At 39.0% G+C, this 15,029-nt stretch overlaps 2 protein-coding genes across 2 annotated transcripts in view; one reads left to right on the forward strand and one right to left on the reverse strand.

Annotated features, from left to right (window-relative positions):
• Positions 1-15,029, reverse strand: part of ACAD11 (acyl-CoA dehydrogenase family member 11) — a 29,051-nt gene that overhangs the window by 6,103 nt on the left and 7,919 nt on the right. Inside the window, exons 9-13 of the mRNA XM_064704792.1 lie at positions 14,904-15,027; positions 13,145-13,222; positions 12,625-12,763; positions 12,405-12,512; positions 11,155-11,253 (exon numbers count right to left, since the gene is read on the reverse strand). Coding sequence (XP_064560862.1) covers positions 11,155-11,253; positions 12,405-12,512; positions 12,625-12,763; positions 13,145-13,222; positions 14,904-15,027 — 548 coding nt within the window. The remainder of the gene's footprint in view (positions 1-11,154; positions 11,254-12,404; positions 12,513-12,624; positions 12,764-13,144; positions 13,223-14,903; positions 15,028-15,029) is intronic.
• Positions 4,304-9,207, forward strand: ACKR4 (atypical chemokine receptor 4). The gene is made up of 2 exons (XM_064704794.1): positions 4,304-4,445; positions 7,232-9,207. Exon 2 carries the CDS (start codon positions 7,251-7,253, stop codon positions 8,310-8,312), a length of 1,062 nt encoding a protein of 353 aa, XP_064560864.1. The 5' UTR covers positions 4,304-4,445; positions 7,232-7,250; the 3' UTR covers positions 8,313-9,207.

The raw sequence follows: 15,029 nt of genomic DNA on the forward strand, positions 1-15,029 counted from the left end.
GGGAACAAGAAGGTACTTGAAATGGAATCTGATTACTGGGATGTGATTCAGTCTCCATTACTGCTGAGCAAATAAGTGTGATACAACAGCCCATCTATCAAGGTGACATGCTGCCGTTTCAAAAGTAAAACTTCTAAAAAACTTCTTCAACCCATAAAGACTGGAGGGTCTATGTGGGAATGAAACACCAACCACATTATAACCAAATAATGCAGATAAGGCTATCAAAGGGTTACCATGATAACTTTGCTACTGCTTGAGCATAACTTTTCTGGAATGCAGGATTCTCCCCCTTTACGCAAATGATTTTAGATTGCACTTTGAAGACAGATCTGAGTGAAAATTGTCACCTGAAAATAGCCTGCTAGGATTTTAAGTCATCAATAACATTATTTGAGATGTTTCTTTTTATGCACATGTTTATTAAGCCTCTGTAGCATAAAGACAGCACTTTAATGTACTAGTCCTGAAGAAGATTCTACTATTGATTAAAATAACATTTCTATGATCCTTAATCCTCCCTGTCTTTTTCTTTAAAGGTTTCTTAGTACCAAAGCATGCTCTCATTCCTTTCAAAGCCTCCCACATACACTACAGCTAGGGAAAATACCCAATGGGTGTAGCAATCAGTAATTTCTTAGTGCAGATGACAAGCTTTGTAGAGATGCAATTCAAGGCTTGATCTGTGGCAGCTTGGCTTTGTTCTGAGGTTAGAAGCAAATACTTCTCATGACTTCTCTGGCAGCTGTTCTTACAAGGCTTGGGAGACTCTGGTCTGGACAATACAACCACCTGGCTTTCAGCTGAGCCACTTCCTCCTACAAGCAGCCACTTTGATGGCCAGGAAGTGGGAGAGAGATTTATTTAATGGTGATAAACACTGCCTGTTTGGAGGGCCAGACTGCCAGATGTTTACTTTCCTCTTCTGCAATATGGTATTCAGACATTATTTCCAGAGAGGGCTTAAAGAGTGGCCCACAAGCTGTACAATGCCAACAAGCTAAAAATTCCAGTGAAAAGCTTTGCCAGAGGCATAAATCAACTTGGCAAAAAAAAATTACCAGACCGGATCCCAAACATTTGGCTCATTTGGGCAACTGCAACCAAAAGCAGCTGATCAGCCCCAAATGACCCAACATGTACTTTGCAGGGTACTACCCTGCACAGGGAAATGTCACCCCTGCACAAGGGGTATTTGACTCTTCTCCTTTTCCACAGAAGGTAAAGAATTGCACAAGTGCTATTTTCTAAAACAGATCTGTGTTCAAGTGAGGTTTACAACAAAATATGTTTTGACCTTCTGGAAACGCCTGAAAAACTGTTTTATAAATAATCCTCAAGTCACATCCCTGCTTCAAAACAAAGGGCAAATTTAACCATGTCATTTAATCATTTAACCATGAAAAAAACACCCAAAAAACTCACAAAACCTCAGAAGAAGCTTTCATGTTGAACTCAGTGAGGAGTTCACTAAGAGCTGGACATCTGGTTAGATGTTCTAAATCATTTGTACAATTTCTGGAAGGCAAATGAATACTCTCCAATCTCCTATCTAAGCACAGCAAAGGATGGCAGATTCCTGGCCCTTCCACTCCTTAGAGTCTGAAGTCCTGAAAAACTAAAATAAATTTTATGTCACTTCGACCCATAAAAGACCCAGAAAAAAAGTTCTAATGCAAGACTCTGAAAAACTCCAGTGCTTTGGAGGGAATGCAAACAGCCTGGATGGAATAAACATCTCTTTTGTAAATGACATTTTCACCTCATTTACAGAATTCAGAGATGTTGCTGGAGGATGGAGGGCAAGAGTGAGAGAAGCCTGTTATTTTGGTAGGAGTTAGAAGTAGCTTTGCAAGAAAGCTCACAATTGAAGAAACACTAGATGTTTCAAGTGGTCAATTTTAACCATATTTCCATATTGATGAGCTTTCAATAAAGTTTTCAATGTATATGACTGCACAAACCAAAACTTTTAGACCACAATGCTGCTAAACTGGCAAACATCTTTGGTTTAACTAACATACTTTTTAACTCTTCATGGCACTCATTCACATAGTGAGGCAAAGATAGTATTTTAAAATGTGCTTAGAGTGTTGATCACAATCCCATTAGAAGCCTAATCTTTGCTATCAGGGATATAACATGCTTAAGTTTACTGATCTTCACACAATCAACTTATAGAGGTTCTTTCTGGTGGAGAGACTACTAAATGTGGCAACCTTTGAGTACTACCTGTACTTGAGGAATCTGCCATGAAGTCTGTTCTTAGAAGCCAGTAGCACTTCAATTCTTACAATCTATTTGTTTTTCAGTGTTCAATCTCCTGTCTAAGATGGCGAAGGCCAGATGAGCTACTGCCTGAATGCTGAATACCTATGGTTTTTGCCACATTGGCTGCTGCACCCCTCAGCCCAGCAGGTTACTTCTCTCTGCTAAAGGTCAGGGGTCTGTGGTGACTTACAGACCTGTCAGCTTCCTGTTCTTCCAGGGTTCTGGACTCTCCTACAAGAAGAAACTGGTCTTGTGGGACAAACACCCTCCAGATGTTGGTCCTACAAGGATGTGGATGGCAGCATGGTACTGATGGTTGGAATGTGGGAGTCTCCTGATGGAGAAAAGGGACACACACAGGCACATCCCACCAAGAGCCTGCAGTAATTTCTCTCCACCAGCACGCTGTATTCCACAGTTTTATCTCATCTTCTCCAGATAACAGTGCAGGCAGCTGGTTCATGAAGGGCAAAGCCTACAGCTGTAGCTGCAAGCAAACAGGCAATGCTGGGGCTGTGCAGCTCAAGGGCTTTGCAGTCCTGCCACTGAATGTGGCTGCTGGAGCTCACAAGCTCTGGTGGTGCCAGTGAGAGAGCTGCTCAGCTTAGGAATATTTTTTTCCTTGCCTTCATGCCACTTTCACACAGCCACCAGTGTTTTTACTTAAAATCTATTTTGTCTTCACTCTTACTTACTAATTTTTGTAATTTTTGACTCTACTGAAATACACACATGACAATATTATTTCTTTACTCTGACTGGAGGGATGTGTCCTCCCTGCACCCCTGAAAGGTTACAAAGAGCCGAGCAACTGCAATAAGCAAGGCAGGATTCACTGCCTTCCTACAGCCTGCCCACAGAATCTCTTGGGCACTTCTGCAGGCAACACACAATTCCCTGGGAGCACTCTCAGCTCTAGCCTGATTATTCAGTCTTGTTGGAGACCCTATTGAGACAAAGCCTATTGAGAACGGAAAATCTCATTTGTTTTTTAAAGAGACAGAGCTCAGGCCTCAAAGCCATGACATGACCTGTGAGGAGATGGCTGGGAAGGAGCCCAAGTCTCTTTTCTGCCACTGTGAAGAGCACCACTGAAGTACTGTGATAACTCAAGATGAAAACATTGCAGAAATATGCACAAATATTGTGGCACTCTTCCTCCAGGCTGCAATTCCTCTCCCAGCCCATTTTACTTTGTCATTCTGAAACAATATATAGCATGTGGAAAACATCTGCCCATTACATTCTTAGCTGCCCATTTTTAAGAATTTTTCCTTTCACAAATTTTAAAATAATTGAAGCACAGACAGAAGGTTTATTCAGTCATGGCAGGTGCACCAGCATGCAAAAAATCCCCAAAATCTGACCTCTGGTCTCCTTAACATCTCTCTGTATTGCTGGACTTCAATATTGCATTTACTGAAGCTCATTAGATTGTTATCTGATCCAGGATAATTCAAACAGGTCATTAATTTGATTATGAGATTGATTGGCAACATTCAAGCCCCTGAGAACTCTCCCCCAGGATGCAGGAATATCTGCTTGTACTCTGGTTGACAATTCACATATTTTCCTTAGCATCTTTCTGGTTTCACACACTGAAAGAACCCCTTTCCCCACCTCACAAAAACCAACTCATCTTTCTATTGAATCCCCTCTAAAAGTCATGTAAGGAGGGGATGTAAGGATCGCTTTAAACCCTACACAATCAGCCATCAAAAGAGCAGTACTGCCCTGAGGAAAGAATGGAGTGACTTCCTGTGGTGTCTGGGCCAGTAACTCAGCCCCAGATGCACCTCCTTTTCATCCTTTTCACCTTTTTAATGTGTTGTTTGATAAAAACCTCTCGATGATGCATTAAACATTTGGACTTCCAGGAATAAAACCACAAACAAAGAGAAGCAGTGAGAGCGTCCTGACCTTCCAAAGAGCAGTCACAGTTTGTTGGAACAGGAAGGAATGTAGGAAGTGTACGTGTTCAACACAAGAAGAGTCTCTAGGAAAGCACAATTTTTAAAAGTTTTTTTTAACTGTCAAGTCAAAATGAAAGTGCAACGGACTTCCACATGAGGGTGTGGTGTTTGAAGACAAAATGCAATGTGTCAGAGCAATTCAGATCACTTCACTGAGGCACATCTCAGCTGCAGTACCTGCTACTCATCTGCTGACAAAAGGTTAGTTTTGTTTTAATTCTTACTGCTCTGTATATTGGATATTTTCTTTGCATACATTAACTCTTAGTTAAGTTTGCTTTACAGAGATATATCATTTCACTAAGGCACATCTCCTTTCCAGTATCAAAATTACATTTGCTCAGTAGCAGGACAGAATACTGCTTAATTTATCAGAGGAAAAAAAATCTGTCTGTTAAAACTAGCGATATTAACCTAATTCACCATCATTCATACAATCCTACATGAAGTTTAAATACACAGAAACACTGAATTTTTATCTGACTGGAAGGCTGAAACAATTCTGCAAGAAAGCATGCTGTTGCAGATTTAATATATTTATTAGTATAACAGAAAGCTACTTGAAAAACCAGCAGCTTCTGAGGTGTTCGGGTGCTTGTGGGCAGTTTGCAGATGATAAAATTCCTTTCTGTCATATCACTCTGAGAAGCTCCAGCTGGAACAAGCAGTGTGCCCACAGCAATCTGCTCCTGTAAGCAATTCCCCGTGGGCATGGCTCCCTGTGTGGCATGGAGACTAAACTAAGCCTTCCCACCACTCTTCAGTGCCCGACTCCCACGGGACTGCTTGGCTGCTTGCAATGGGAGACAGCACCACCAGGAAAGACAAACGTGAGCAGGCAGGGGAGCCAAAACATAGCTGTGCTTTTAAGGGAGAAATGTCAATGTAGCATTCTAGACAACTTTGTTTCTGTCATGAACTCAGGGCAGGCAAATCTTATTAGGCAGCGGAGCACAGAGTCGCAGCCAAACCGCTTTGTCATACACAGACTTTTAAAGTTTGCCCTGAAATGTTTACTGGTTTGCTTCCAAGTAAATTTGCCAGTGATACAATTTGATTAAGTATTCCTTGATGGGTTCTGTATTAAGTGTTTTAAGACCACAAGAAAAATATTTTCATTTAACTTCTAATTTTCCTCAAATCTCAGCTAAGTGGATTAAACTGTTCTTGCTGCAATTTCTCTTTTACTAAAAAAATTAATAAAGGTTATTTTGCTGCTGATAACTAAATCTTTCCTTAAAGCACAAAAAAGCTGCAAAAGATTACTGCTGCTGGAAAATCCTGCTAACACAGCTTGTTAGGCATGGAACAGACATCCCTTTGCCAAAGTATTAAGTAGAGTGACTGTACTTTTCCATTCTGCACATCTCATTAAAGATGACAATAAAGATAACAATAAAGAAGAAATTGCAAGACTTAAAAAGGAGTAATCCTTTTTTAAAGTTTGATGGGAAGTGTTTTATACTATTCTGTTAACATTTCAAAGTCATTAAAGATGGAGCCAAACCAATAGTTAATATTAAACTAATACACTTTAAAACTCTGGCTAAGAGAATCACTGAAAAAAATCAAACAAAAAAGAATTCATTCCTCCATTTCTCTCTATTTAATTGGTTTGCATCCCTTTTTATGAGATCAATCAGTAACTTATTTTTTTCTAGTAGACAGATACATTAAAAAAACTTCAGGAGTTTAAATATTCATTTAAATTTCATTTAAACATTCATTTAAACAACTGTCTAAGAAACAGAAATGATATTTGCATTTTTCTTTTAGGCTTGAAAGAGCCAAATTGTAGCTCTGGGACAGAATATCAGATAACAATCTGCTTTCAGCAACATTGACCTCAAATTCTAAACACTGCTATGATGCCAAAAGGAGAACATGTTTTTCATTCTCAGCTGATTTTTGCTACTGCTGCTAAGAAACCTTAGTCCCATTTATTCCAAGGAAACAGGGTACTGCAGGACTGTATTTTACAACAGACAGAATTTCAGCATACTAGTCAATGAACACAGTTACAGGAAAAGAAGAAAATAATGCACGACACAAACTTGCTTAAGACTTAATCTGAAGATACAAATGCTTAAACTTCAACCCTAAGCTGGCAGTAAGAAGCCAGCCTCAGTATTTACAGAGTAAATCCATCATGAGATCATACTTCAAAAACCAACAGCTTCTGAGCTGTTTGGGTACTTGTGGGTAGTTTGTATATTTGTAAATAAAATTCCTTTCTGTCATAACATCCTGAGAAGCTCCAGCTGTAAGATGCAGTGTACCCACAGCAATCTGCTCCTGTAAGAAATTCCATGAGGGCATGGCTTGCTGTGTGGGATAGAGACTAAATTAAGCTTGTTCTGCTGCTGTTCAGCAACAGACTCCTTGCTGTACTTTTTGTAATGGGCACATACAGCATACCTGAGAAACAAACAAAAACACTCTCCCTGTACTAGACTCATATCCAAAATTTGTCAGAATTTATGACAGCAGATAGCTGCTTGCCTCAGCTCTAATCAGCTCATATTCCTTATACACCCGATTGCAGCAGCACTTACAGCCTTCAGCTGGTATTGCTTTGCTTTGCAGAGGCTGGAGAGGGGTTGGTGTAATTCCAACCCCATAAAGGTACAGAAAGAGTTATGTGCAATGGAATTTTGTCAAACATAACACAGTCAAAGCAGGTTGATTATACAGGCATTATACACCCTCAAATGCTAAGGGTAAGGAAAGCATTTCAATTGAATCATACACTGATAACCTCAGTTACCCTATTTCATGTGAGAACTTGAGATGGTCTGCTCTGCCTCTGTTACTGTCTAGCTTCACTTTGATTATGCACAAATGTATTCTGAATATCCAAGTTCCTTAAATTTGAGATGTATAAGCAGCCCTGAGGAAGGGTTTTAGGCTTCAACAGAAATTTTAGAACTTAAACCCAATATTATTCCTTTGGTTCTCCCTTCTCCCCACTTTTTTGTGTCTTGTAGCTTTGCCACGGTCTGAGACATGAATAACTCAACAGATTACTGGATTGAGGATGAGGAGGATGACCTCAACCCTCTTATAGATTACAATACCTATGAGCTTCTCTGTGAAAAAGGTGATGTGAGAAATTTCAGAAAATTATTCCTCCCAGTGTTCTACGCATTGGCTTTCACAATTGGGGTGGCTGGAAACTCACTAGTGGTTGCAATTTATGCCTACTGCAAGAAACCCAAGACCAAGACGGACGTGTACATCATGCACCTCGCCATCGCTGATCTGCTCCTGCTCTTCACCCTCCCCTTCTGGGCTGCAAATGCAGTGCAGGGATGGGAACTTGGAAACCCCATGTGCAAGCTCTCTTCTTCTCTGTACACCATGAATTTCAGCTCCAGCATGCTGTTCCTGGCCTGTATCAGCGTGGATAGGTACAGGGCCACTTCTGAATCCCAGGGCCACAGAAGAGTGGGCAAACACTGCAGTGTTACCTGCCTCTGTGTCTGGCTGGCTGCCACTTTCCTCAGTATCCCAGAGCTGATATTTAATCAAGTCAAGAAACACAACGAGAGCAACGAATGCCTTCCCATATTTCCAATGAACATGGAAACACTCTTGAAATCAACCATTCAAATCCTGGAAATTATCCTGGAATTCCTTCTTCCTTTCCTAGTAATGCTGATCTGCTATTCTGCTACTGCTCGGGCAATCTTTAGGTCTGCAAATGTTAAGAAGTCCAGGCCTTTCAAGGTGCTGCTGGCAGTAGTGGCTACTTTCATTGTCACCCAGCTACCCTACAACATTGTGAAGCTGTGGCGAGCCATAGACATCATCTACATGTTGGTGACAGACTGCCAGGCCAGTAAAACCATGGATGTGGCACTCCAGGTCACCAAGAGCATCGCTCTGTTCCATGCCTGCCTCAACCCCCTCCTCTACGCCTTCCTGGGTGCCTCCTTCAAAATGCACATCATGAAAATTGCAAAAAATTACGGGTACTGGAGAAGGCAGAGGCAGAATGGAAGACCTGAAGAAATTTCTATGAATTATGAAGACCCTACTGAAGAAACAATCAGTTTCACTATATAGGCCCTCCATTGCTTCCATCATCTTACATAACCAAGGGAATGGTTTACTAATTCCAGGGGGTATTGCTTCTAGAGCTGTTTCTCTGCAAGTCAGCTTTCAGATGAATTTCTGAACCTGCCAAGACATCACAAAGCACTTTAAAGTGGAACATGTTTATTGGAATCAAGCAAGAACTGAATACTGAAACCCCTAGAAACAACCCAAGATATTTACTAAACAACAACATCAAAGAACTCAAAAAAAAAAAAGCACCACAACAAAACCCAAACACCTAAAAACACCCCCAAGATTTAAATTTCCAAGTGTCACAGCACTGGGCAATTAAGCAACTATGTAATGAACAACCTGTACACATCTAAGTATGTGATTAAAACAGAAAAAAAACATCACCAATCAAACAACAGGAATCTTTGTACCAGAAGTTAATAATCTTGTGTTCCTCCAACTATTTTATAAAACTTTAGAACATTTGCCTAACAGTTCAGCTCCATTTCTCAACTATCATTCCATAAATAACCTCGCAGAATGAAATGAAGCATAAGCTTATGGCTGAGAATTGAGAGGGAGAAAGAGGGGGGAAAAGCCATTCTCTATGTTTCTACAAATATATACCAGCAACAACATCCTCCACAAAAACACTCCAGCAACTCCTTTTCTATAACTACAGAAAAATGTTCTTTCATCTCTTCTTTTCTACTCACCCTAAGCTTCAACTAGTGCTTGAAAGGTGGCTGGCATACTCTAGATTTTTATAAATGTAATAAAAATTTCAGGTAATCATCAGATACAAGGCCTGGATTTTTTATTTAGAATTGCTAAAATTAATCAAGAACTGCAATAACTGCATCTGCTAAAATATATGAAGATATAATAAAATCTAAGAATAGAAAAAGTACACTGGCTTTTGTTTTTTCTTATCTTTATTTTTTTGTTTTAGTAGATACTGACATCTCTCATCATAGACATTTACCAACCAGCAAATGGGAGAGGCCTTGCTTGACAAAAGAGAGAGCTTCCCATTCCATATGGAGCTCATGGATTTACAATTTTTACAAAGAGAAGTACCAAGGCCTTCCTCTGCCACAGTGTTGGCAGGGGCTCCAGGAAAACAGCAGTTTTCCATGAGTCATTGGAAGCATTTCAAACATACTGGCAAGCTAGCTTAGCTTTCAAAATGAAGAAGTGGCGTTACAGCATTCTGTCCTTGTCTTCAAACATCCTGTGGGCACTGACAAAATGTCTCATCTACAGATTAGAAAAGCCAGCAAGAATCTCTCATTTTTAGATACTGTTCCTAGTTACACAATTATGAACTGGAACAAAAAGCTCTAAAATGACAGAAAGAAACAACAGTAGCATAAACAAGACACGAGCCTCTTCTCACTGTTTGGATTACAAAAGCTTACAGAATGTCTGCTCAGAATGTTTTGAGAAATACTAGGGCGTGAACAGATAAGTCAGAAGTGCCTGACAGGTTTTCTGCACATACACCATAAATCTGACCTATTTAAGCCATACTGGATTTGCTATACACATGCAGAGCATAATAAGAAACCTCACTTCTTCCATGAAGCAACTGACTCCTTGCATGTCTGATTTATGACTTGCCTTCACAAATACAGAGGGACATTCTGACCAGACTTCCAGGCTTCTGAGATTCCCACACATCCAAGGTTTTAATGTCCCAAAAGTCAAAAAACCCCAACCAAAACCAAAACCAACAACAACAAAAAAATACCTTCCCAGCCAGGCAGAAAGAGAGAATAATACAGAGCCAAATTAACATGTTTCTCAAACTTCTTGGGATTGCAGTGCCTTTTATGTATCTGTCTTTATGCAAATTTGACTGCACTCTTTGTATTTATTAAAAATAAGACAAATCAAATAATGCTGTCTTATATTTACTCTCCTTTTTATAATTCACATAATATTATTTTGTGTGTGTGACCCCCTAAAGCTTTCTTGTTTTATGAATATTATTTTGTGTGTGACCCCCTAAAACTTTCTCAATTACTTCCTCAGAGACTGCATTGCATAGCTGGGAGACAGTGACCCAGAGCAAAGGCTAAAAAGCCAGCAGTTAAGCAACACTCTTAGGTCAGGAGACAAGATTCCATGCCTCTTTTTGCTGCCAGTTTTACAGGAGTAGAACAGAGAGAGAGATCTATCTTCTGGTGACTCCAAGTATTGCACAAGCATGTAGCAGCAGCTAGCTGTCATAATCGTGTACATAAATGAAACATTCCAGTTCAACAACTTGGTTTATTTACTTGGATTCCAAATTCCCAGGGAATGATGACTTTCAAGTTGCTGTGACATGTTTTGGCAAAAAAAGTAACAGTACTACAATATCAGGGACAGTTGCCACTTACAGTACAATGCATTGATTTTACTGGGAATTATAACATAAGGAAATCTCCTTTAATAGTCAGTCCAACTGCACCACAGGCTACTTTAAAAGCAGCCATGTTTTACTGTAGCTATATGGTACTCTCAAGCCTCTCGCACAAGCTGCCAACGACAGCTTCATGAAAACAAAGCCATAAATATGTAATTTAACTGATATAGAGAGGTAATGTTTAAAGAAAATAGCAGCATTCACTCTGTGAACAAAATTCAGAGGTTCCAAAAAGGGCCCAAATCCCCAAACTGGATTTGAATCTTGGAATTCAGTTCATAGAACAAAAGCTCAATTCAGCTCCTTCTGCTGCTTTACATTCTATTGCCTTTACTCAGGAGAAGACAAATTTTCATCTCAGAAATGGAGCACACTAACTTTTGTTTTAATAGTTCTTGGAAAACATTCTACCTTAGCCATTCTTATTTAGGTTTCCACACTTACCACTGCTCCACCACTTCTTGCCATTGATCACGTAGCTGTTCCCATCTCGCTCAATGCTGCATTGCATATTGGTGGCATCACTTGAAGCCACATCAGGTTCTGTGTCACAGGAAGAAAACAAACCACCATATTAAATATAAAGGTAATACAACCTTTACAAATATAGGGCTCTGGATACACTATTAAAAGTTTTGCTCCCAGTAGAAAAACTCTTTGAAGACCTCGCTGCTGGTGGTCAAAAGAATTTCTGTTTTCCAACAATCTGTTATCCACAGCCAGTTTAAATGTACTTGTTCTTGTCCTTGGACCACCCTTTGCAATCAGCCTTCTTCCTTTCCTTCCCTTTTTAAAGCCTTTATCCTTCTATTGTACTTATAGGTAACAGTCATATTTCTCCTCAGCCTGTTTTCTCCTCCTGGGTTCTTCCCAAGCGAACATAGAGACTGAAAATAATTTTGCAGCTGTTTATGAAATACACTACATGAAGTTGTCAGCAAAATGTCATCAATGATTTTTTGGAACGGGAAAGATTTTTTTCTCTCTCCTTTCACTGTTACATCTTTTTATAGGCCATCTACTTTAAAACAAAAGTATCTATCTCCTCTTGGGAAACACAGTGAAACAGAATTTGCAAAGTAAAAGTTTGTAAGGCTGAGTTCTCTCAGTTCCATCTAAAACAGGAGAATCAAGATTTTGATCCTCCTATTTTAGATGGAAAAAGTTCCAAAAGCTACCTTCCAGAGATGCTGAATGCCACAAGCTTTCAGGAGCAAAACTAATACAATGCTGAGCTATGGACATAAAGCAAGTTATTTCTGGGTTGTGTCTTAAAAATAAGCTATGAGACTGCAAAACCACACAACTTTAATCACAATAATCATACTTGGACCCAATTGTGTGCGTCTAGAGAACTCCACAGCACACTACAAGGAAGGGTAAGCTCTACTGCAAACCTGTTTGGTACTACAAATTTTATTTTACTGGTACAAAAAGTAAGCTAAAAATACATAGAAAGAAAATACTAATTATTATAACCAGGAAAATTCGCAACTACCAGGAAAGGCAGCAAGGCTGCTCCAGTCTGCATTCACACCTCATAGATGATTTTATATTCAAACACATTCATTGATTGTGAATTACTACAGAAACGTTCGCTGTAACACACAACTTGCAGTTTTCTACTCCTCCCTGCATACACCACGTGAAGTTTCAACCAATTGGCTCTAACTTTCTTCTGGAAAAAAACTCACCTGTCATGCAGAAGCAAGAACTAATCTTCCCTTCTAGGAGAGGCTCCAGCCACTGTTTCTTTTGCTCTTCAGTGCCATACATGTGGAGGACCTCCATGTTTCCTGTGTCTGTAAGAAATCAGCAGTCATGATTACTGCTCAAGACACAGCCTGTAAGTCAGACACCCAACTTTTTAATGCTCCAGTGCCATAGTCTTGGGATTAAACCAGGGTTGCTAACCTGGTGCATGACAGTTGAAAACCTCAGGAGCAATAAGGGATCTCCCTGTCTCCTCAGCTATCAGGGCATAGTCAAGCTGGCTGAGACCACTGACATCTGGGAGGAAAAGGTTCCACAGACCTTCTGCTTTGGCCAATTCCTGTCACAAGAATCAACAGAAAAAACATCAGCAATAAGTCATTAAAAAAAAATAATTCTGGTTTGCAACACATTTTCTTCACTCCTGCCTACCCTACTGTCCAATATATCTGATGGTTTTTGCAATAGCTATTCTGAAATTGTAGGTTCAGTCTTTGATTTAAAGGTCAGATATACCCCTCTCAGACTTCATTTTGTTTTTCTTCTCTCTCATTTGTTTTCTCACTTTTTCCATACTTCCCTCTTCCTTTCTTTTCCCTATTCCTCACATTGTTTCTTTGCATGTAAAGTAACTTCTCTGACAGGGTATACCAATCACTCTTATCCTCTGTGTCTGGGCTCTTTTACTGCTATAGTGCTAAAAATATTTGTTATCCCATACCTTCAGTTTCTCCAGCAGTGGTGGTTTCTTCCATTTGTCCTCAGCATTTCTATCTTCAGTATAATATTTTATTATTTCCTTAGAGAAACAAAATAAAAGATGCTGTTTAAATTAAGAACACATGTAACACACAAATAATAATACATCTCTTCCAGATCTATGACCCAAGGAACCAAGTAAAAAATATTCAACACAGGTTTACATTATATAGTTGGCTGCATTATAAAATTAAATATATAATTGAAAGTTCAACAGCAATCTATGCATTCTGCAAGACTTTAAATATCAGATGACCCTCAATCAGTACATTAAATACTATTTGGGATTGTTTAAAGCATGTGATGGAGATAGTATCCTAGGAGGTCAGTATTTTCTGGAGATAAAAGTACCTATTGACAACAGTACACACAAGAGGCACAAACCCAAAAGTAAAACAACAAACAAAAGCCTGATGTACTGACAGTTAAGATTCAGACACATAAACCAGCTAATCTTTTCTTCACTGTGAGGAAAAAAAAAACATTTTCTCTTCCTGTCAAAATAATTCCTTAACAGATAATGTAAGCAGTCATTCCAAGCAGCAGTCATTAGTTTTAAGTGAACCTCTAAATTCAGTAATCTTAGTATTTTCACAAACATGTTTTAGTGAGGCACAGAACTTCAAAAACCTGGCCCAAACCTAGTTATAAAATGAATAAAAGTAGTGCCCAGTTCTGAAAATGACACAATAAAGACAAATGGCCAAGTAGAATTCACAAGTCCTGATTCACAACCCCCGTTACCAGAAATAACATCCAAGCACAACACAACTCATCTGAAAAACTTGCATGTTTTTTTGTGGTTCAATTGTGTTTTAAGGCAAATATTTTAATTATTGCAAGGCTTTCTTGGACAATCCAAAACTACAATCCCAACTTAGTCACAGAGATACTTTTTAAGAAACTTTGCACATCAAGAGCTACTGCCCTCGACCCCTCCTTGTGATAAGTAGATGTATTCATTAAACATTTAGATTAAGACGTTTTCTGTATTTCTCCTTGACTTGGAAAAAAACGTAATTCAGAAAGCAAAACCAACAAATTCTGCATCAAAAGTCATCTGTACTTCCACAAGGCTAAAAGCTGAACCAACTTTCTATGTGGAAATTCCTAACCTTCCTAGGATATGAAGTAAACTACTTCATCTAATTTTCCCTTCTACTAACTATAGACTTTGTGTATATTTCATTATCTGATTTCAAACTTTCATTGGTATTAGATATATTCAGGAATGAGGCTATTCTGACACATTATGCAATCCCATTTTCTGTCACAGCCTAAAAAGCAAGAAACAGAAAAATGCATCTTCATATGGTTAAAATCAGCAGTTTCTATTTTTAAATAGGTGCCTTTCGATTCAGTATCTAAGGATTCTAGGTTGTTGTTAGTCTAACAAGTCTTCTGGTAACTTCCTCTAAAAAGTAACTCTTTCTAAAAAAGAAGGTTTTACACTTCAAAAGTTTAAAAAAGAACTCTTTAATTAACAATGCACACAACATTTTAATGTTGTATTTTAATCCTGAAAAGAAATAACGCTGTCTATAATGATTTCTGATAATATTTTGCAATGCCACAATCATTATTGCATGAAAATCAGGCTGTTTTGGGAAAAAAAAGAAAAAACTAACTAGGAAGACATGACTTCTATACATATTTTTACATTTTTATAACATCTAGTCAGAAAATGTTCCCTTATAAACAAGCTGAGGAAAAGCTTTTACCTTCTCAGCAGGATAAATGTGCTGCTTCATGAACTGCTTAACCTTCAGCAAAATTTCATGGCCTTTCCTGCTTTGATGGAAGAGCTCTCCAGAAGTGCTGTGCTGGGTGCTGCTGAAGGATGACCT

Source organism: Zonotrichia leucophrys, chromosome 2, assembly GCF_028769735.1.
Source record: "Zonotrichia leucophrys gambelii isolate GWCS_2022_RI chromosome 2, RI_Zleu_2.0, whole genome shotgun sequence".
NCBI classification, from domain to species: Eukaryota; Metazoa; Chordata; class Aves; order Passeriformes; family Passerellidae; genus Zonotrichia; species Zonotrichia leucophrys.

Bases quoted from the DNA above. Each gene is read 5' to 3' on its own strand.
- ACKR4 (XM_064704794.1), top strand. From the start codon at position 7,251: ATGAATAACTCAACAGATTACTGGATTGAGGATGAGGAGGATGACCTC.